The following is a 23,363-nucleotide window of genomic DNA, read 5'->3' as shown; positions in this document are numbered from 1 at the left end:
AAATTAAAGTACCACTTCACTTTTTATAGCTTTCATATAATTTTATTTTAAAATTGAGGGTTGAACTTTGATATTTTTATTCAACATGTTTACAATAACCTAAATTTTTGAAAACTTTAACTTCCATAAACCATTGTTCGAATAATCTGATTCTAAATATATTTACGATGCACATATGCCTAAAGCATTTATATAATAAATTAATATCACTTCTGTTTATTTCCTGTAAAATTTAAAGAATATTTGTCACATATACGAAAACTTACGCATATAACCTCAAAAAAAAATACTCCACTGAAAAATTCTGTTTCTTCAAAATCGTGACGATAAAATCAACGTAGAACTTTACATTCACTGGTTAATATAACATAATTCATCAAATTGTTAAAACAAAACGGTATAACCACCAATTTATACTATAAATATTCAAATTAGAACACGCAAAAAACTCGATTTCCTAGACGTTTCGCACGCAAATATAACTGCCATTTTGAATTATTAGTGATGTGCAGTTTACAAGACACAGATCGATTGACGGATCGATTCGAATCGATTCTTCTTGTCCCGCGTTCGTTTTTTACAATTAAATAAAACAATATAAAAACCATGGAATTTATTTACATGACATACCGGTTTCGCTTTGTTTATTGGGGTACAAAATTAAAGTTCTAATAAAAATATTTATGCGCACTAGTAATTTATTATTATTTATTTATTTATTGTTTTTGTGTTTAACTCGTAGAACTCCATTTAATTTTTTTTTTATAAATTTAATTTAGATTAAATTTGATAATATTATTATTAAGTTCTGCAAGTGTTTTAGTTTTTTATTATTGTGACAGCTGTTTCGGCTTACAAGGCCATTTTCAAACTGTCAGTTTTTATTAATATATATTAATTAATTATTACTTAAATTTATATTAAATTATTTTTTATAAAGATCATAAGTAGAACGAATAATAATCTTGTAAATAACAAAATATGTAATAACATAATATGTAAAAACAATCGGAAAAACTTAAGAATTATCGCATATCTTCATATATATTTGCTTTGGAAGCAATGTTTTTAGAGTGAAATATATCGACAGAGCAAGTTTCATTCCCCACACGATACAATATCTAAGAACTGTGTATAAAAATTAGTGCGAGAAGCAACTACATTGAATGGAGCATGGAGTCTAGTATTGTATTTATTGGGTACATTGTAATTATGATACTCACTATGCAATGGCAATGTTTGTTGATGATTTTAAATAATGATAAAACAAACATAAAATAAATTAAATGTGAAGACATTCCCCATTTTAGAACAGTTAAATCTTCGTTAATGCCATATTACAGCCAAGCTTAATTTAAAAAAAAAGGAGATAAAACAACAAGAAAATAAACACGTTAAAAATAGGTACATTCATAATAATAAGACCACAACGAAATAGCTAACATAACCATCGGGACGTCCTGTGCGAAGGATACCAGAATTTAAAAAAGTATGACTTATTCGAGCAATAAGAAAAGAAAAAAAAATAATGTTATCGTAGCAGATCAAAAAAGGTTCGTGTCTCCATCATCTTAGCCTACATGAATGATCACAACAGTAATAAAAAAATTGATTGAGTTCGTATTTTGTGACAAGAACATAGGACACCAAAAGCAGCCGACAACTAAGACATGTTTAATCCCAAAAGTTTTGACACATATTGCGTTAGGAAAAATACTTGACTGAAAAACACTTGCCATCAAAAGAAGAAACTTATAAAAGCGAACCCACAACAAATTCCTGAATACTAAAAAATACTAAACCAAAAAATTAAAAAACAAGCCTGTAACAAGATGAAACGAATTATTGGTTTTCAGAAATATATAAACATTATGTCGCTAGATTCGGAAAAGTAACTAGTGAAACCGTGACCATGCTAAGGACCGTGATCGTTCTAATGTACATACGTCAAACAAAACTACTTGAGAGTTGATAGCAGGTGAATTGCAGGCAGCAGTGCTAAAGATAATTGAATACAACGTTGATAAGAAACACGCATTAAACAGACTAAGTAATTCAAATCTCCGCAGTAGCAAAGTTTTCCTCAAGAGAACCACGACGGGCGGTCGAGTGACGAAAACATAGCATTATAATGTGCAAAGCAGGTACTGGGCCGCCTGGTGGAGGGAAATATATGCACAATTAGCCATCCAGATGATAACAATCAACAATAGATGATCAGTCACGACAAGCAGAAAACACTGTAACCCCGTCGACACAATATGAGTATTCATTCAGATTTATTTATATTTGATAAACTAATAAGATTCCTTTCTGCGCACAACAAGGTCGCCGCTCTAAATACACCATACCTGCGAAACTAAAGGCAGGTATGATAATATTTAAAGCATGGTTCTACGCATAGTGGTACCTCACAGGTTTCACAAATAAAAATTGTTCTCTTTTCAACCCTGTTGCGGTCGGCACACCAAATGCACCGGAGGCGCCGTTTTTTATTTACTGGTGGAGGTTGTATGTCGTTTGTTTCAGTCTGTAAGTCAGTGGTCATGAAATTAGTCTTTGGGAAGTGGTTACCAGGGTGGAGGCGGGAAGGGTTGGCAAACTTGTCGTTCACTACTACTCGTCTTGCCGGCGTCCGTAGCTGTGCCAACAGGAGGTGCTTTTCCGTCAACTGCGACACAAGCGACGTCCTGAGCATCAAAGTAGTCACCTTCAATGAAGACGATTGCCGATACATCACCATAGAATTGTGAATACTCACGTTGAGCAGACGCTTGAACATCTTGTGGTACCATTTCTGGCACCTCTTGCGTTCAATTAAGTAGGGTTCCAGCATCTGATCTTTTTTGTCAACACCTCCCATGTATTTATTGTAGTCTCTGACAACTTTTGGTTTATATATATTCGACCTACCCCTGGAAGGTCCAAGTTCCATTTCTGCGCCATGGTAGGTCGATATAGTCGTCACCTTCTTCTTGTCTTGCCACGATAGTACGGCGACATCACCAGCGTGGCGACCGAAATAATGTCCGTCAGCCATGTCGATACGACTGAATTCTGGTGGAACATTGGCCCTATTAGTGCGCAATGTCCCAGCGCAGTCTGTCTTATTTCGCTTGAGGAACCTAGCTAGTAGAGGAGAGTTGAACCAATTGTCCATCCAAAGCGTGTAGCCCTTATTCAATAGTGGTTTTATAAGCCTAAGCACTGTGGATGTGGATTTCAAAACCCCAGGTGTTGAATCTACAGCAGTTGTTTTTCCCGAATAAACAAAGAACGACCACAGATAGCTAGTCACGGAATCACAAAGTTCAAAACTCTTCAATCCGAATTTAGCAGCCTTTGTTTTAATGTATTGCTTCATACCCAATTGACCTTTCCATAATGTTAACGACTCGTCAATTGAAATATTTTGGCCTGGAACATAAAGTTCTTGAAATTTGGTATTCAAGTGATTTATTATAGGCAATATTTTCGAAAGCCGCATTTCTTCAGGACAAGTGTACCTACGATCGTTGTCGTTGTAGTGTAAACACCTCACCAACTCACCGTACCGCTTGTAAGTAATTAATTTTCTAAACACATTAGTTTTCATCAACCAATGAGTTGAGAAACAAGAATTTATTGTTGGCATGCGAATAATTCCTAGCATCATGAAAAATGAAAACAAAATTAAAATTTCATGTCTGTCAGTGTTCCTCCATGTAAGGCTTAGATTGTCATGACGCCGAGCGTCCATCGCATATTTGTTCGTCTCTGCTACAATAAAATCAAGAATCTCATCAGTCCATATAGCTCGAAATGCGTCATAGATGGTATCATACTTAGAGGTAGGCCCTGACATCTGGGGCACAAATGTTTCCTTTTGACCGGCATATGTACTTATGCCAGCCCAAAAGAACTCCGATGCGTTCTCACTATCGGTCAACAAATGATCACCGGTATCCGAAATGGGGTCATCCACTTCTTCACCATCTGCCTCAAGTGTTGGCCGATGATCAGAACGTGCTGGCAACGGTGCACCTCGCGCTTGGCGAATGCGCCCACCGCGAGCCATACGGGTCATTTGTGCCCGAGATAAAGCCGAGAGCTCGGGAGGTACCTGGTCATCCGTCGCATAAACCTCAGTTGGTAAATTCCCGGATACCCAGGTATCTCCCGCTCCAACAGGACGTGCCCTCCGGCGGCGTTGCTGGACAGCAGCCCGGACGATGTTGCTGCCTTCGGTCCCAACACCGTTTCCGCGGGTGCGTCTGTTTCCGCGGCCGCGTCTACCCCCCCGTGACGCCTCCAGTGGAACAAGGAGCTCGAAATCTAAAAATAATGGTAGAAGTTATAGAAATTATTACTTTTTGTCATATTTTGTAAAAGTTTATGTAAAATAATAATAAATAGATAAAAAAGTATATAAAATGTACCTCCTGCGTAGCTGCCATCCACTTGGCCAGCAATACCGCCACCGACGTCTGTCATCAATTCTGAAAATATAACAAATTATTAGAATGCAAGTACATAAATCGATATATACATATCTTAAAAAATAAATATAAATGAATTTACGTTCTGCATGGCTGCCTCCCGCCTGGCTAGTACCGCCGCCACTGACATCTGTCATCAATTCTGAAAATATATCAAACTATTAGAATGCAAGTACATTTCTCGATATCTTCATAAGAAAAACTCTGCTTTATGTTACGTATTTATTACTGCAGTATTTTTACTGGCACTCATACCATCGTCCGTGGTCTGGAAAACTACTTCCATCATCCCCACATCCATATTCCTTGCGTAAAATGATGACGCCTGTAAATAAAGCAAATATATTATTATATAATTATTCACCGCATTATTTCAAGTGCAGTGTGAAATAAAATAAATAATGAATACCTCTTCGAAATCATCAACCGGGTTGAGGATTTCTTTCTCACTCGTCTCTTCGTCATCTTCTTCGCTGCTGGTACTCATCGTTTCGAGAAATTCCAGCAACTCGGTTGGTGGCTCTTCCTCCGTTGCGCAATTCCATAATTTCCTAATGTAATTGTCACAGTAATGAGTTTTATGTATTATTCTATCGCTGAATTTTGGTAACCAAAAATCTTTACAGTTAGATACCTATTTATTATTTCTGTGTGTTATTTTTTTTCTCCAATTCATTATCAATATTTAATATTATTACGATAGTACATAAAAAAAATGATTATAAGCAATCATTATTAGCCTGAAATATCCATTCAAACTGACAAGAATCGAACACGTTTAAATATAGCATATAATAATTTGTTATCCTTTGTGCTATGCATAAAAACTTTGTCTTATAAACTTTAGTTTGATATTGAAAAAAAAAAAAAGATTATTATTAAATTTTAAATTTAAAGAAATTTTAGATAAAGATTATGCACAATAACGATAATATACTTACTTTATAAAAAATATAATTAAAATTACAGTTACAAAATAAATTAATAATACCCACAAATCTTCGAATAAATTATCGATTCAATTTTGGTTGGCCCCATCACTAAATGATGCAATTCAGAAATTTGGTACATAAAACATATTTCGACATTCGAGTTGACATTTTAGAACAATACTTAATGTAATTATATAGAAAGTCATTACTGTGTTTCGTGAATATTAAATGTAAATATATGCTTCCACTTTTTACATAAAAATATTCATAAAATACAGGGAACTCAATTACTAAAAATGGATTTAAAAATGCGTTTGCGGCGATTTTAGCATTTTTAAATTTTTCTATAGGATAATTATTGCATTTTAAATCATCAAAACCTATCAAATATAACATAAACACGTATATAATATATTGATTAACAAATACAAGTTTACTTACCTAGACATTTCGTCGTATTTTTTGTTAAAAACGGTTTTTTGTAAATTCAGGCGCACACACTTCACGATTGTACTTGTCAATAAAGGGCGGGAAACAAAACGGTCACTTTGATTCAAGATAGTAAAATATCTGTGTAAAATAGCCTCGATATTTCAAAGACAATAACAAGCACTATTTCGTTCTCTTTCTGACATAAAAGAAATAATTAATTTTTAGGTGAGAGGAAGAGAGATATATGCATTTTAATAATGTGCGGTCGTTCTGGGACAAATATGGTCTTAGGAGAGTATAATGCGCGCACGGCATTTGGGACTGTTTGGGTCTTAGAAGGTCCCAAGGGTTAACCGAAAACAGTCTGGTAATGTATGAGAGGGATTTTAAAAGTTCCAATGTGAGAACAGTTTGTTTTCAGTGGTTACTTTGTCTCAATTTCTGAATTACTCCAGCAAAATAAATACCATTTTCAATTTAGTATCCTCGCACAAAATACCATGCTGATTGAAGTGGGGAAGTTTATCAAAAATCAACTCTTAAATTAAACCCGCCTAAAATTAAACTGCGGTCATTGACATTTTTTTTGAACATTGCGATGGCAGTTAGTACATAACGTAGTTTGGTTTTGCAAAGAAAAAAGAAACACATTTCTCCGTAAAAACAATAGACAAAACTTTTAATATTGGTGATATCTATGCTTATGACCTTTATACAGATTTATGTGCTAAGTAGCATCTACGTTGAAAAAATGTCAAACTCTTAAATGTTCTGAAAATCCGGCTGTTTCTTAAAGATTCATAATCTGAAAATTCATTCATCCAAACAGATTCGGTTTTTAATTGTTTGGATTAACCCTTCAGTACATTCATCACATTTGTTCAGTTTGCAATGTTTTCTGTGTATTTCAAATGGGCTATATACCTATATATATTATTTTTAATTTTCCGTAAAAACAAATACTGTTTTAGAAACTAGATAAAATTATCGTTCCGGTGTATGCATTTAAAATAAATATTACTATTTCTAAATAATACAATTTTAATATCAAACCTAAAAAATGTCGTCAAAAACGCCAACCACATAAAAATGTGTTTTATGTGGTTGTCAACCCGTCCTAAGTAAAAACTTAGGACGGGTTGTTTCGGAGAATTTGAACAATTCATCAAATTTCAACGTTCATTTTCGGGTTCTGTGAAAGTCCTATTCAAGTTCTGTTATTATATCATCATAGGCTAGTTACTTGACAAAACTGAAATAAAAACAGAACTTGAAAAAATCTCTCGCAGAACTTGAAAATGAACGTTGAAATTTGATGAATTGTTCAAATTCTCCGAAACAACCCGTCCTTAATTTTTAATAAGAACTTGATATTTCGAAAACACATTCGTTTTGGGGAATTTGTAAGAAAACCGTACCTTCACTTATCTCATTCAAAAATAATTTATTAGTTAAATCGATTGTTACAATAGCGGCGTGAAATATAACGGATTCCAGTATAAATACTTGAGGCAAACTGGAAAGAATTATTATTTCTCTTTCTAACGTCAAAAAAGTTATGTATTTTCGTTTAGTAAAAAAATTTAAAAATACTTTTATAAAATATGGACGCACGGTCATAACGGGCTGGAGGGGTTAAAGAGACTATCCTGTAAATGTTATGTACCCAGAGAATAATATTGAATTTTAGAAAAATTATTCATTATTCGCTGCGTGATTCTGTTGTACATTGCAAACTCAGACTCGGTCTTCCACTTCACAGCCTAAGGTCACAAAACAAAAGGCTTGCTGTTTTAACCTATTTTAGCTAACCGCACCATATTATGATGCGCAAATAATCCACGCTTGTTGCACTACGCAAACTATATTAATATGTTATTGTTTCAAGACGTCTTATTCTATATCTATTCTCAGTTGGGTTAAGCTGCCTCAAAGTTCCAGTATTAGTTTGTATTACTGTTGTTTTTCTTTCGTAGTTAGAACTGTAAATATGTGGTATAGGAATTAGAGAAAAGAGCATTATTTCAAGTAGTTTGTTGAATAGATTTACCGGTGTTGATTGATTTCAAAAGGAAATATGATTCACAAATCCATTTTCATAAAATAAATTCATTTTTGAAGCATTTATTACTATGCAATAACAAATAATAAATAAAATTGTCATTATAACTGGATTCATGGATCAGTACCTATTGTGTGTGTGTGTATGTATATTTTTGGTAATTCGATTTAAACATTCTTGTTTCTTTTGCTAATTGTGAAAATTTAATTTGTTTCTTATCGTAAATGAAGTGCTTTGGATTTATAAAGGTATTTTTAAAAGAAACTAATTCTAAGTTTAATTTTCTAAGGTGTAATTAAAGTTTTGTGCAATTGCTTTAAATAAAATTTTCACATTTATATTTCCCGCCATAAAATGTGGAACTGTGTTACATTATTATCAAATTCCAGCGATCCTCCATATCCAGTGATTACAGCGAGAGTCCCGTAGCCAACAACTTCCTCAATTCTAAGAACATCAAGTCCCTCGAGAGCAACAACGGATCCTCGGGCTACAACTCCATTCAAGAACTGGAGACTAACCGCCAAAACGATAGTTTCACGCCTCCAAACAGCATACCTAGCGATTACTACAATAACGCCAGCCCAAAAAAAATAGTAGATCAAACTAAACTTCCGAACGAAGACTCAAAAGCTGTCCCTCATAAAGATTCACCGACGCCGAGCTTGAGATCATTTGAAAACAGTCCCAACTTCACGAAAAAACAATTGGATTCTGTCAACAGTACGCCGACAAAAGGAAATGAAATATTGCTACAACCGATGCAAACAAACGCTAGAGTGTTGAGAACTAACAACAACTCGCCACTTTTAACATCGAGAAAAAACACTAGCGTGCAAGCATCAACTTCTAATAATTCGCCAACTTTGAGCGCTAGAAAGTTGAGTCTCGAAAATGTTAAAGATAGCTACATTCCTGGAATACGCGTTGATGAAGATATATCATCGCTATCCTCGATGAAATGCGACGAAGAATTCATTCCTAACTATTTGATAGCGGTTCATCGCAAGCAGTCACGGCAGGAGTCATACTTTCTGTCCCAGCAGAAGAGGCGCTGGGAGACGTTTGGCTCCCCGTTAGTTATCCCCATCAGCGAGGGCTGCGGGGGCCGGGAGCTGTATGCGGCCGTGTGGCGGCAGGTGGAGCGCCTGCTAAGCGCACCTCCACCGCAGCCCCCTGATCAGGCCAACCATGCCACCGATTGGTAACTATCTTATTGTTTCCTGTGTTCATTCATTCATTTATGTGACATCACATCATTTTGTTGAACTATTATTATCCTGAATGGTCTCGACACTGAGTAACACTTGTAACACGTCGTTACATTAGTTTTTTTATGTGAAAAGGGCCTTTTGCCTGAATCTGAAGCTTAAAAAAATATGGAATGATGAGTGCTGGCTTATCAGATTTGTACAGCCTTTTCGGTCTGGAATTTCAAGGTCAACAACAATTATGGCTTGAGTGCCGCTGTATCCATATGGCACAATCAAAAAAATCATTTTCGGAGCTATTCTGGGGAAACTATACATAAGTATTGATGTTGTAGCCGGAAACAGTAAAATACTACATAGTATTGATGTTGTAGCCGGAAACAGTACAATATTTTTAGTTCATTTTACTTATGAAATTTAAAAATACATAGCTATGTGTACAATACTAGAAAAAATCTTAATTTAAAAGTTGGTCAAATTTGGAGCTCACTTAAGAAGTTTTACCATTTTCTCTTCAATCCCTTGGAAAACTTGTTAAGAGAGTTTCACTGTATATAAACACATTTTCCTGCAAGATGGTACAATTTACAAAAATATAACTAACTAACTAACCATCACGCCGTTTTCCGCAGGAGTAGGCAGAGAGGACGGACCGCCAAACAACTCGGTCTTGGCACACACTATGCAAAAACAAATACATTATTATGAAAATAGAATCAGCTGGCGGATGTCGAAAATTTTGCATCAGTAATGGCTACCTAATATTATTACCTCCCCACATTCTCGAATAAAATATTATTATTATGTCTCCTAACTCCTCACCAGCATTTATTTATTTATTCATTATCAAAATTTTAAGACAAAAGCAAAACATAAACCCCTTATCTCACTTAGGGCAGTCCTGTAAATAGTAAAATCATATAATTACAAAAATAAATATAACACCTGCATTCTACAGTATTACATTATGTTGTTCAAGAACACCGCATTGTAATTTTTTTGATTTCCTTACCTTGCCTGGATACATTCCAGCGATGACAGCCTGGGCTACTCCTTCCCCTTCACCCTGAGGGCCGTGGGCCAGAGAGGCCTGCGCTGCGCCGTGTGCCCCTGGACCAGGTTCTGTCGGGGCTGCGCCCTGCCCTGTTCTGATGACCCCCTCATTGTCAACCTGTATCCCTGCGGTGAGTACTGCTACCTGACCAGCCCACCTCGCTGGCCTCTCCTACCTCAACCTGGGACCCTAGCGTGAAAGTCAACATTCATACGATAAAAGTCTCTAACCCCTAGTGTGTCAACAAATCCACAATGGATTTCCTAGTAGCTCACCGCACATTCCTGGCGGACTTCTATACAGATCTACAGTTTTACTGAGGTTGATGACATTTTGCACACTCGACCTGCAAAACAAGAGGAAGGTCACTGATAAATTCGTCGAAGGCTATGTTTATCCTATCAATATTGACCGTGATTGACCGAAAACAGGTTTCCAGACCAGTGCCTCACACACCCATTGCCGTAGATTTGCCAGCTTTTGTGCTTCCTCCAGTATTCCCAAATATTACATAAGCCCGAGGAAAGCTTTAGGACATTCTGTGTAGATTTATTAAAACCAACTGATTAACAAATTAGATTTTTTTTTTTTTTTTATGTGACACCTCACAAGAGTGTCCCTGCCTGTGCAGTGCACAGACAGGGGAACTATGTCACCACCCGGTTGGGTGGCGTTGTGAGGCGGAGTAAGGTAGGGGCTGTAGGAAGGGATTTGTTAATGCGGGCCTTGAAGAGGCTCGGATTATAGGAGGGAGGAAAAACAGATGCCGGTAGCTCGTTCCACATACGAGCCGACTTACACAAAAACGAGTCGTAAAAACGGCCCGTTCTCATGAAGCCAACGTCAACCGTGAACGGGTGTTCAGTTCGTGTCCGTCGAGTTTCGCGCACGTGCACCGGTGCATCAGGAATCAATGCTGCTAGCTCCTTGGAGCAGGCTCCATTGAAATACCTGTAGAACAGACACAGCATGCCTACATTGCGTCTATGCATCAGAGAAGGCAATCGGTCTGTTAACAATGGATTGTCAATCAGACGGATCGCTCTCCTTTGCACAGACTCAAGCAGGTTTATCAAGTATTTTGGGGCACCAGCCCAAAGGTGGCTCCCAAATTCAATAGTTGGGCGGACTTGAGACTTGTACAGGGTCAGCAGCTGGTCACTGTTGAAGAATCTCCTAGCCCTGTACAAGACGCCCAACTTTTTGGAGGCCTGATTTACTCGGGCTTCTATGGATCCCCGATACTTGAGCTGGTCTGATATAGTAACTCCAAGCATTTCAATGGAGTCTTTATTGGGGAGAGTGCTCCCATCAAATTGCACCAGACAGTCATTGATCTCCCTCTTTGCCGAAATCAGACACGCTTGGGTTTTTGAGACGTTGAAACTGACCAAGTTGGCCTTACCCCAGGCACGAACCATCTCTAGGTGGTGGTCAATTTTTCGCTTCAAAACTTCCCGAGCTGTTCGGACATCATAGATGGAAGGGGGCCTGTCAAAAAGATAACCCTCGTGAACGGTGCTGTCATCAGCGTAGCAGTGAATTGGTGCACATTCAACGAGATCGTTGATGTGCAATAAAAACAGCGTTGGAGACAGCACAGATCCTTGTGGCACCTCCGCATTGATTTGGTGCGGTGAGGAAGAAGAGCCGTCAACCACGGTTTGAATTGTTCTTCCCCTCAGAAAGTCCGCAATCCAACTATGCAGGGTTGGGTGGATCCCATACGATGGTATTTCCCGATAAGCGCCCGGTGCCAGACTCTGTCAAAGGCTTTGGAGATATCCAACCCAACGGTTTGGGTTTCACCAAAACGTTCCATGTACCGCCCCCAAATATGCGTTACATATCCGAGTAGATCGCCACACGATCGGTTTCGACGAAATCCATATTGCCGATCGCTTAGGATATTGTTATTCTCGAGATATGTGAGTAATTTGTTGTTAACCACCCTTTCTAATACCTTCGAGAGTATGGAAGTGATGGCTATGGGGCGGTAGTTAGAAGGGTCGGAACGGTCCCCCTTTTTTGGGATTGGGTGGACGATTGCCTTTTTCCAAAGATCTGGCACCTTTCCACCTTTGAGAGAGAGCCTAAATAATTTCGCGAGCACTGGAGTCATTTCTGCAGAACACCTCTTGAGGACCAAGGCAGGTATTCCGTCCGGCCCAATGGCTTTGTCGACTTTCAGCTCGTTCAAGACTCGGAGAACCTCTCTGTTCCGGATCTTCGGTTCCTCCATTTGAAAACCGCAGTGCGGAATGGAAGGGGGAGTCTCTCCGTTATCTTGAAGAGTTGAGTTTTCCGTGAAAATTTTGCCTAATAATTCAGCTTTCTCGCGGGCCGAGTTAGCCAGCCGACCATCAGGCTTGGTCAGAGGTGGGAAAGTGGTTCTGCAGAAATTTCTTCCGATCGAGCCAGCGAGTGACCAGAAAGCACGGCTACCAGTGGGGCAGTCAGCCAGCTTTTTCGCAATTCTCTGGTCGTGATCGCTCTTAGCTCTATTTAGAACTCTCTTACAATCCCTTGCCCGTTTTCGGTATTCCGAAAGGTTATTCATGGAGCTAATCTTCCGGAGTGCAGATAATAAGAAAATAATAATATTTGGATGATTTATATAGCGCCGTTTTTATGCAAAATCACTAGATTTATTAGACCTATTTCCATGAAGTTAAATTCTGTCGAATGATGATTGCAGCCACCCCCCCGCCACACCGCTACACGCTCCCGTCGGAGCTGACGGACTCAGCAGAGGGGCGGGAGCCGGTGCTCAGCGTGCTGGATATGGAGGAACTGCGGGCGGCCGGGCAGGCCGAGGAGCTGCATCTGGCAGTGGACTGGGAGCCCACGGCGCTGCACCTGCGCTACCAGGCTAACAGAGATGCCGTGAGTTAATAATAATAAAAGCTTAAGTCTCAATCCCACGGGGTGATTCTATCCCTACTAATAGAGTTAGAGTAGTAATAACATTATTGTATCACCCCATGTGACAAGGTACTCGCTTCGAGTGACTCAACTAGCAGCTACTAAACATAGTAGCGACTCAATTAGAACATGTTCTATCCAAGTTGCTAGGAATGCGCGAATTTTGCCGTAACTTGATTTAGTTGTCCCCCCTATTGCCTCGTCTAACAACTCAAATTGCTTGTTTGTAATGTTGCATTTTATGAAGCATCCTATTGCGCAAGCATTGTATTTTCAAACGTATCTGTGAAAAGAAGTCTGGAGCCAGTGGCTTTATGGCATCTCCAATGGGTGTATTTTGTTAGGCCCAAGATGGGGCAGAGGAAGGTTGGAAAGTACCTGGCTATTCAGTTTTCATCACCAAACGCTGTTTTTCACTAGGGCGACACCGAAGGTATCTAACACTCTGAATTAAATTTAGAATTTAAATATTTGTATGTGTTTCAGATGTTCACGGAGCACGAGTCGGTGCGGGAGTGCCGCAACGGTCAGGCGGCGCCCGTACTGCTGCAGCACTGTCTGCGCTCCTTCACCAGCGAGGAGCGCCTCGAGGAGCGCTACAGCTGCTCATCGTGTCGCTCGCACCAGCCCGCCACCAAGAAGCTGCAGATCTGGAGGCTGCCCCCTGTGCTGGTCAGTCCACAACACTCATTAGACAGTTCACACACTTTCCCAACTAGCAAATCATCTTTTTACGTGTCATAAGGGCAAACCAAATCTATTATGACCGTATTAATATTTATTGCCTTAAGCCTTGCTTATTAATGTTTGGTTTCTGACAAACCAATATGGTGTTTTTTTAAAAACATTTAGGTAGTGACACACAATCTTTGTAATAGGAACAGTGTATCCATCGAGTTATTGTTTACGGGCCATAAACGGTACAATTGTTTAAAAAGTCTTCAGAGACATTGAAAACTAATACACAAAACAAAAAAAAAGAGTCGGCACCTCGCAAACCACGTTGATGTGATTAAATGTAAAATTAAATCTTTTGTATTATTGTTATGAAGGCGTGTGCAGAGCTCTTAAGCACTCAGATTGTACTCTCCCATGATTCAATTCCTATTCCTTTGATAGTAGCCTAACCCCTTAGTAATAAGAATAATGTTCAAGGGGTCGTCTTCGGGGGAAGGTGATATTACTTGGTTCCACAACTTGACTTCTCAGATATCTCAGCCTTCTTCCCATCTAGGCGGGACATTTATTTATTTATTTAGAATTAACGGCACAAGTGCCATTTACATTATTTAAGTTTTTATTTTATTTTTTTACATCTACATAGTGCAGTATTAAATTTTTATGAGAAAAATTAAAAAATTAAATTTAGTTAAAACATAACAAATAAAATAACAGTAAAGAAAGAAGCAATGACAATAGCCTGTTATGTAGTGACCTCATTAAAATAAGTGGCGTTAAAATGTGTTATTAGTGCAGCTTTATAGTTTACAAGGGGAATATTAAAAGTATCTGCGATTTTAGCATAAAAGTTCCCAAGTGTGTGCAATCTATTTATAACCGAGTTATATCCTGAGATTGTGGTATAATTGTCACAATAATACATACTAGAGGACCTTGATCTAATGGTAGGTACATGAAATTGAATCAACATTAATATGTCAGGGCTATCCAACTGATAATTTATAATTTTGTATGAAAATATAAGATCAAAAATTTTTCTTCTATCACTTAACTTAAGCAATTTCAATGAATATAATAAGAAATCATAATCTATTGTTTCTAAAGGAATTCCAAGCCTAAAATTAACACACCTAAAAATTTTGCGTTGGACTCTTTCAATGGTATTAATCAGAGATGTGCTTTATTTCAAATAAATCCATTTCAAATGGAAATGCAAAATGCAAAATGGGTATTTTGCATTTTAAATGCTTTTCTAAAAACCATTTTGCATTTTAAATGCTTTTCTAAAAACCATTTTGCATTTTGCATTTTAAATGCTTTTCTCAATGCATTTTCCATTTTAAATGCTTTTTTGCAACATTCTTCCTACTATCTCCTCTCATCTTTTTTTTCATAAACCCCAAATATCAGTCGGTCCTCAACCTCGCTATGAGAGATAATTTACATTTGTCAAGTTGCTCCCTGGTAGGAGCCCTGGCAATTGAGTGATACCATTACAAAAAATACTGATTCAAATAGTGAACATGGGGCCATGATGCTGTAATATTAAATGTTAGATAGCAGTTTCTATGTTTTTACGTTGGCAATATTAGTCCCGCGCAAATTTTTTGTGGTTTCATAATCTGTAGTCGTGGTGTTTTTGGATTTACCATCATGTAATATGTTTGTTCTACATTGATGTCCATTATTAAATGACAAAATTGTTTAAAAATTCTATAATTATTTTAATTGTTTGACCTGAGAAACCATTTTGCATTTTCAATGCATTTTGAAAATAGGTATTTTGCATTTTGCATTTGAAATGCTTTTCTAAAAACCATTTTGCATTTTGCATTTTCAAATGGAAAAGTTTTGACCCATTTCCATTTTGCATTTCAAATGGTTTTGGGTACCCATTTTGCACATCTCTGGTATTAATGTGATTACTAAAGACAGGGACATCCCCACTATAGATTATAATCCTTTATCTGAGAAGAATTAAGAAATTCAGAGTAGACGTTTAATATTTTTTACCTATTTATCATTTTTTATTTGATTTTTGCTTTCCAGGTAATACACCTGAAGCGCTTCCAGTATGTGAACAAAAAATGGATAAAATCTCACAAATCGGTCAACTTCCCGCATGAAGACTTTGACCCCACGGCTTTCCTCGCTTCCGTGCCCCAGGAGACCATCTTACGCCACAACGACATCCTCCTCCACCGTGCCAATAAGCTAGCCAAGAGAACCCCAAAACTTCTCAGCGAAGAATCGGCCGAGGAAAGCGACAATGAACAACTTAACGACAAGAAGAGCGTCGATAGCCCTGTCAAAATGAATTCGCTAAGTCGGGAAAACAGTGATCTGGAGAGAAGTAAGATTAATTCTTCCGGTTTGGAGGATTTGAAAGAGGAAGAAGAGGCTTCTAATATGTCGGATGAGGCGTTGCGGAATTCCATTCTGGAGAAGATCAAGAATGATCCGAGGAAAGGATCCATCGTGGTCAGCATGAGGGAACGGCTGGCGTCGAGTAGTCTCAGCAAGACGCCGGTGCTGGACGATGAGTTTGAAGACTTTCATCAGCATAAGTTAAAGCCGGGAGAAGATCCTTTGAATTTGAAGTATAGACTGTATGCGGTTGTGGTAAGTTCAATTTTTTAATCATGGTTGTAATGGATTTTTTGTTCTGTTTGTATTGCTGCCCAGGGTCATCTTTGTGGATGCTAAGTATAAGTCTTACAGGTACGGAGGAAACTCAAAAGCCCTTACATCATTTCACAACCGAGGTGTTGACTACGAAAACAAGTCATAAAAACAACTTGCTCATATGCGTAAAATGTCAACCGTGTACAAATATTGTTTGGCACGTCTCCCGGCTGTGCACCAGTGTTGAAGGAATCGATGCTGGTTCTTTGGAATTCCATTGACCTCTTGTTTAAATACCAGTAGAACAAACACAGCAATCCCACCTGACTCTATGTTCTAAACATTTGAAGGAATCCTTCAAATCGATTACCCATTTTTGCACTTTGAGTCTTTATTGTTACTGTTATTTTCATAATTTTTCCAATTCCAGAGTCACTCGGGCATGATGAACGGTGGTCACTACGTGGCGTACGCGCACAACCCTTCGGGCGCCTGGTACTGTTACAACGACAGCTCGTGCCGCGAGCTCACTTCGCCCTCCGCACAGCCCTGCACCGCCCCACCCATCGATCCCTCCTCGGCCTACATGCTGTTCTATGAGCGTACGGGCCTTGACTATGAGCACTACCTGCCCGACACGGAGGGGAAGATGCCCGCTGTCAGTGAAGTGGAACTGGCCGAGGGTGAGGATAGTGACTTGAAGAAAATGTGCACTTTAAGTTGAAGCCAAGATTTTACGTAGAAAGTTTTTTTTAAATGTGTTTATGTGTATGATTTGTTGTTCAGTGCAACTTGATTATGGCTGCAGTGTCAATATGACTATACTGACACACGGCTGTGTGAAAACTTTGGTTATAATGAAGCTGGGCTCTAGTTACACGGCTAGTGTGACACTGTACTCTGCTGACTCAAGGCTATTGTGACAACTTGGTTATAATGACACTAGGCTCTAGTAACACGTCCAGTGTGTGCTCTAGTGATACACGGCTATTGTGACAACTTGGCTACTGAGCACATCTTGTGTATGCTGACAATCTACTATAGTGACAACACAACTAATGTGAAACCAGGACCCTAGTGACACGGCTATGGTGACACCAGGCCACAGTTGACACTAGGCTCTAGTGACATGGCCAAAGTGACAGAATTTGGCTATTTTGACACTAGACTCTAGTATATGGCTAGTGTGACAGTTCCCTTGTTATTTCAATGTCACTGTAACCAAGTTGCACTGTATTATAAAACGTGCACTTTATGTTAAAAGACTTATAAAACCAAAATTGAAAGGTTTTCGATGAATGCTTTGTATTATATATAGTATAAAATAATATTTGTCCTTCCTTTGGTTTGTGTTATGAATATTGTTAGCAAAATAATTCTATTACTATTATATTTTCGTTTCACATTGCTGACTATTCCAATATTTATACAAACCACCCATTTATGTAAAATTTCTTTTAAAAGTGTCCTGTCATGCACATTGGCAAGAGAAAATCACCATCGAAGTTGGACAATTTTTTAATTACATAGTATTCTTTGAGGGGAAAAAAGTATTATAAAAAATTTCACTGTACTAAAAACATTAATTTATTAGTTTAAAAATCAATATTTGTAAAGCCATTGTTCCGCACTTAATCTGAAGTTTTGAAAATATGTCTATAAAAAGCCTTACACACCTCCCTGCAATCGGAAGCAATATCGGGGCAGTGATCAGGAGCACCCTAGATCGCTTCGTTGATCATCGCGTGAGTAGATTTTTTTTTTTTTAAAAAAAAAAAGAAAGACAAACATTCCCGGGTTACGAATAACCCAACAATGTTTGAAAATCTCCTACTACCACCACAGAAAGCCGAAAATGTTGCTTGTGTTGTGATGGAGGACTTAGCCAGCCGAGGAATCGAACACGCGACGCTCGGGTGAGACCCAAGCACTATGCCCACTCAACCACTGACCGGTCAAATAAATCGGCCCTAACTCCGAAATTGGAACGGGTTAAAATTAGTCATATTATATTGATAAGTTCTTTAGGTCTGCTGGTTCCAGTTCTCTCATTTCATTCATGTGGCTAAAATTACAGCAATTCATCATCCAGTTCTTTACCCCAAACTTTTTTTTAAATTGGATGCAAGAAAGCGCCAGACCCATTCCTATTTTCTGATGTTTGGAAAGTGTTGGCGCCATCTTGATCGACAAGCGCTTTGCTGCACGGTCAGTTTTACACTGTGGCAGGGACAGGTGTGTAGAGAAGACACCAATATTACCCCCACCACCACTCTCCCTAAATCGCCTCTGATTGGAGGAAGGTTTGTAAGGCCTTATCCTGAGTAAAATTCCTTTCTTTTACCTATTTTATTTTGCTTTTCGAAAATTTAAGTAGCAAGTCAGCCTTTCACTTGTTGACAAAACATAATTTTTTCTTTTGTATTTTTTATTTTATTTTAATTATTCAGAATACCATAATTGCCAATTGTTCTAGGATTCATTGGACGAGAGTAGGAATAATGCTGGCCACAATTGTTTTTATAGTGTATCAGAACCTAGGTACTTGATTTGACTGAAAGTTGGGGAGTTTCTCACAAATTCAAATGTAACATTCGATTGCCAAACGAAAATATGCAGAGCTGTGCGAAAATTATTTTAATGGATTTTCTTCACCAGATTGTTTTCTGTTTACCAGATAATGTATCCTATTACTTAATCATACTATTTATTTCATGTTTATATCGTAAGACGTTTCCCCAGAGAGTTAACTTCAACTAAAAAAAAAATATCTATAAACTTGGAAGACAAAAAAAAGGAATATATTTATTTGTACGAATATAAATATATATTATCTGGTTTTATTATTTCTACATAAACCTTAATAAATACCCTACAAGAAAAACAATAACCAAAAGGTGTTTTCAATGGAAGAGTAGTAAAAAAACCCAAGATGTAAAATGAATTATGTACCATGTAAACTTATTATTAAAAATAAAAAATAATAAAATTTTATAAAAAAAAAAAAAAAAAAAAAATAATAATGACCTTGACACTCCTTTGAAAATTCAAATATTTTAATTGTTGGGAGACAAGTAAAATGTTTTCTAGAGAGTCATAGATGCTACATTCATGAAATAAAAAAGAATCTACAATGTTATTAGCGCAAGCGATTATGATTTTGTCCTCTATTCAGTTTTCAACCCATAAAGGTTAAAATCGCACTGCAAATAAAGTTCACTCATAAACATTTGCTAAATTCCCGCATCACAATTTGTTCAAAATCAGCAGAAAAGCATATCTGTCATGTTGTTATGCCTGTCACCTGATCACAATTTATTCAAAGCTGAAACAAACCTAGAATCGGCGTTTAATAGAGGGACCTTTCAAATGACTGATTGGCCATTTTAATTTATGTAAAACACTTCAACCTTGTTTACTATCAGTCTTACGTATTAACATGAACGATTGGCTTTATTTCTATTTTTTATTTCATCCGTGGTTTACCGAATAAATAGTATTTTAAATTTCTTTTCTGTAATTAATTCATGAATTTGCTAAAGTCAAAATTACAGTTAATTATATAATGAATGTATTTTGTAACCTATGATATTACGATATTTTGTGTAATAAATGTGAATTATCTATTTTAAAATGTCTGCTAAATAATAACTTTTTACTAAATCAAATTGTGAAATTGCAAAGAAAATTTGGTAAGAGAGTACTAAGTGAAAATATAAACATGTAGAGATATTTAATATTGAAATTCGTTTCACATACTATTGAATGATAATAATTTCAAATAATTATTTAGTGTAGATTTGTAATATTTAATGTTGCATGTGAAACTGACTGTCATGGATAAATCAGTGAAAATAATTGAGTGATCTTATATTTATTTCACTATTCCAATAATATTTATAAAAATATAAACTTTAATATACTCGAGCGCAACACAAAGCAATTGTTTCCCATTGTGGGTGTAAATATTTACATAGCTTTCATTTTTTATCGATGTTTAGTACATTTTATTTGCACCGATGTTATCTTCCTTACAAAACATATATTTATTTAAAATTAAAAGAATTGTTTTTAATTGATGGCAACCCCACATAAAATGCCTTAAATGGTTGTGGTAAAAGATTATTTTAAAACATTTGAATCAGACTGCATTGAAAGCCTTATAATTGATTTAAAAATAAAAACTAATCGAAGGGTAGGTACTTGGTAATAATATCTCGAACTGATGATTTTTGATGAAAGTTAGTACCATTTAAAATGATGTATTATTGTAAAGGCTAAACTCGGTGTGTTTGTATGATTATGTGGTGCTATATAGAATCATTAACGATTGTAAATTTGAGAAGGCACATTATTTTAAATAAAATATTCATTAAAACAACATTCTTCATCCTCCAACCATAAAAGGAATATAGGTTTATGTAAACATAACCTCAAAAATGTGCTGTGAAGACGGTATATAAGTTGAAGCCTTGCATCTAATGAAAAACTGATGAATGTGCAAAGGCTTGAATGAAGACGGTCATTAGGTGTACATAGTTTCAACTAATATCGTCTTCACAGCATGTTTTTGAGGTTGTATCAACACAGACCTTATATTGTTCAAAGCGCCATAATTTTTTCTGGTAAAGTTGCTGAATTTCACCACACGCACGCAATAAATAGATAAATAATACTTGATTTCAACTTAATTACTAATGGAAACCACTATTTTCGATGAAAGAGATGTAAACATGCACAAAATAGATTTTTAGGATTTTGGGTTATTTTAATAATTTATGCATATTTCATAACCTTCAAACACAACTTTGATAGAGAAAAAATGGAACTATAATGCATCTTTTACCATCTCCCCTGACGTAAATAGTTGTTTCTTGTAGTAATTAAGTTGAAACCGAGTACTTTAAAAAAAAAAATTGCGTATTTATTAACCGTTTTAGTGCTATGCTTATTTTGCAAGTATGTATGTAAATTGCTACAGTTTTTAGATAAAAAAAAAAACAGATGATGTTAAATAAAAATGCAATGATTTGGACAAATATCAACAAATTTTAATGATTCTTTTGGCAATTAAACAAGAAAAGAATGATATTTTATTCTTCTAATAAAAAAAAAAATAAAATTATGTCGCTTCACAATCGTGTTTTCCCGGGCAAAGTCCATGTGGTCCCTTTTTACAGTAAGCGCATAATCGCAATACACCACTCTCTAATATAACACGCGCTCTCCCGAAGACCGACAAATGCCCACTAAAGCACTCATAGCGCTTAATAGCACTCTAACGTTTATGCGTGAGGTGGAATTCGACAAATTTATCATTTTTCTTTCGACAAAAGCATTGTCACTGATATATTTCAAATTGTCAATACATTTTCATTAGTTTGTTTGTCAGCACTTTAATATTTTTAAGACTGATTTTATAAAAAAATTATATCATGTTAAACCTGCTTTTTTGCGTTTCCGAAAAAACTGAATTTATTTATTAATGTACAAAAAATATTTTCAAAAATTGTTATTCTTTATTGTTAAAATATTAATGTTTGTTATTTAACTATACGAATTATGGCCATATTTCTCTGGTCATTAAAAATTGAAAAGTTTTTTAATTCATTCAAATTATTTATTTATGACTTTACATATTAACTTTAGATTTTTTTTATGATGTCAATTTATTTCCGTACCTCCATTTGCCTATACATATGTATCTAGTTAATTTTTTTTTATATTGCAATGTTATCCACTAGAGCAATGGGTTATTTACAAAATAAATGCCTTGAGTGATGGAGATTTCCGGGCATTCGGTTTTGGATTTGGCCGCGATCATTCAAAAAAATCATACCTCCGAATATTAATAAAGAAACACATAAACTGCTTACTGTGGTTTAAAGCCAATGAATCCACCTATATTTCATTGTTTATCCCATATTTGTAGGTTTTATAACTAAGCTGTTTGGGGGAAATTTGTAATAAATTTTAAAAAATTGTGTACCTTAATTTAGGCAGCCATCGCTCAAGGCCTAGAGCGATGAGACCTAAATATAGGTAGCTATCACTCAAGGCCTAGAGCGATGAACCCTAAATATAGGTAGCCATCGTTCGACTGGTTATAAATTGGGGAATGTCTTTCAAGTTAAAGAGTGTTAGTTTTTTTTAATAATAAATAACCAGGATTACATATGTCTCTCATACAAGATATAATGCTTATTCTATTTTGTAAATTAATTTATATTAAAAATTTTATGAAAAAAATGTATTGCTGTTAAATACGGTGAATATATTTGCCAAGAACGTTCGTTTATAGGAGAAAAGGTGAAAGAAGTTTACATCTCGTCAAAGGTATCTTAACAAATTTACATAATTCCTCTTTTTAAAAACTTTCATAAAAAATATTTGTAATACCTACACGTACATAATATACACCATGTTTCAGGGTGGTACCACGAAACTTCAGGAGGTAATAAATGTTCACGATATTCTAGAAAGAGTTCCTTACCGAGTTTTTAAAACAGGGCAATTCTGTTTACCAAAAAACATTTCAAAATTTTGTTTGAAAGTTGTATTGTGCTTTTGTAGCTTTACCCACTTTTCAGCCTTTCATAATCAGCCCATAGTAGTGGGAGGTATAATCTATATGCAGGGGGGGTAAGTTGCACAAACTTCAAGAGGTGATTCTACATTATGGTAGAAGTAAAATAGATAAATAACTTTTTTAGAAATTCCGTTGTTTTTTTTTTCCCCATACAAAAATATTTTTCCCCAGAAGAATATTATTTTATCAATACAAACAATTCAACTTTTGTACCTGAAAATTTCGAACTACTTATTCATCTTTTTTACTTTACCCGGACACCTGTATATATTATTTAATGAGCAGGCAGCATTCTGCGGATACGCTTGTATATGATTTCACAATAAGTTTAACAGTAATTGAGTCGTTTAAAATTTTCATGCTTTGATTTTTAT

General features: G+C 36.4%; 1 protein-coding gene across 1 annotated transcript in view; it reads left to right on the top strand.

Annotated features, from left to right (window-relative positions):
- Usp32 (Ubiquitin specific protease 32) overlaps window positions 1-18,149 on the top strand; it is a 62,797-nt gene extending 44,648 nt beyond the window's left edge. Inside the window, exons 19-24 of the mRNA XM_089645291.1 lie at window positions 8,294-9,108; window positions 10,148-10,299; window positions 12,868-13,055; window positions 13,581-13,766; window positions 15,825-16,397; window positions 16,831-18,149. Coding sequence (XP_089501417.1) covers window positions 8,294-9,108; window positions 10,148-10,299; window positions 12,868-13,055; window positions 13,581-13,766; window positions 15,825-16,397; window positions 16,831-17,124 — 2,208 coding nt within the window. The 3' untranslated portion in view covers window positions 17,125-18,149. The remainder of the gene's footprint in view (window positions 1-8,293; window positions 9,109-10,147; window positions 10,300-12,867; window positions 13,056-13,580; window positions 13,767-15,824; window positions 16,398-16,830) is intronic.
- Window positions 18,150-23,363: the final 5,214 nt, after the last annotated feature.

Source organism: Hesperophylax consimilis, chromosome 22 (genome assembly GCF_061612785.1).
Source record: "Hesperophylax consimilis isolate HC1 chromosome 22, BYU_Hcon_1.0, whole genome shotgun sequence".
Classification (NCBI taxonomy): domain Eukaryota; kingdom Metazoa; phylum Arthropoda; class Insecta; order Trichoptera; family Limnephilidae; genus Hesperophylax; species Hesperophylax consimilis.
This window is presented reverse-complemented; position numbering and strand designations above follow the sequence as displayed.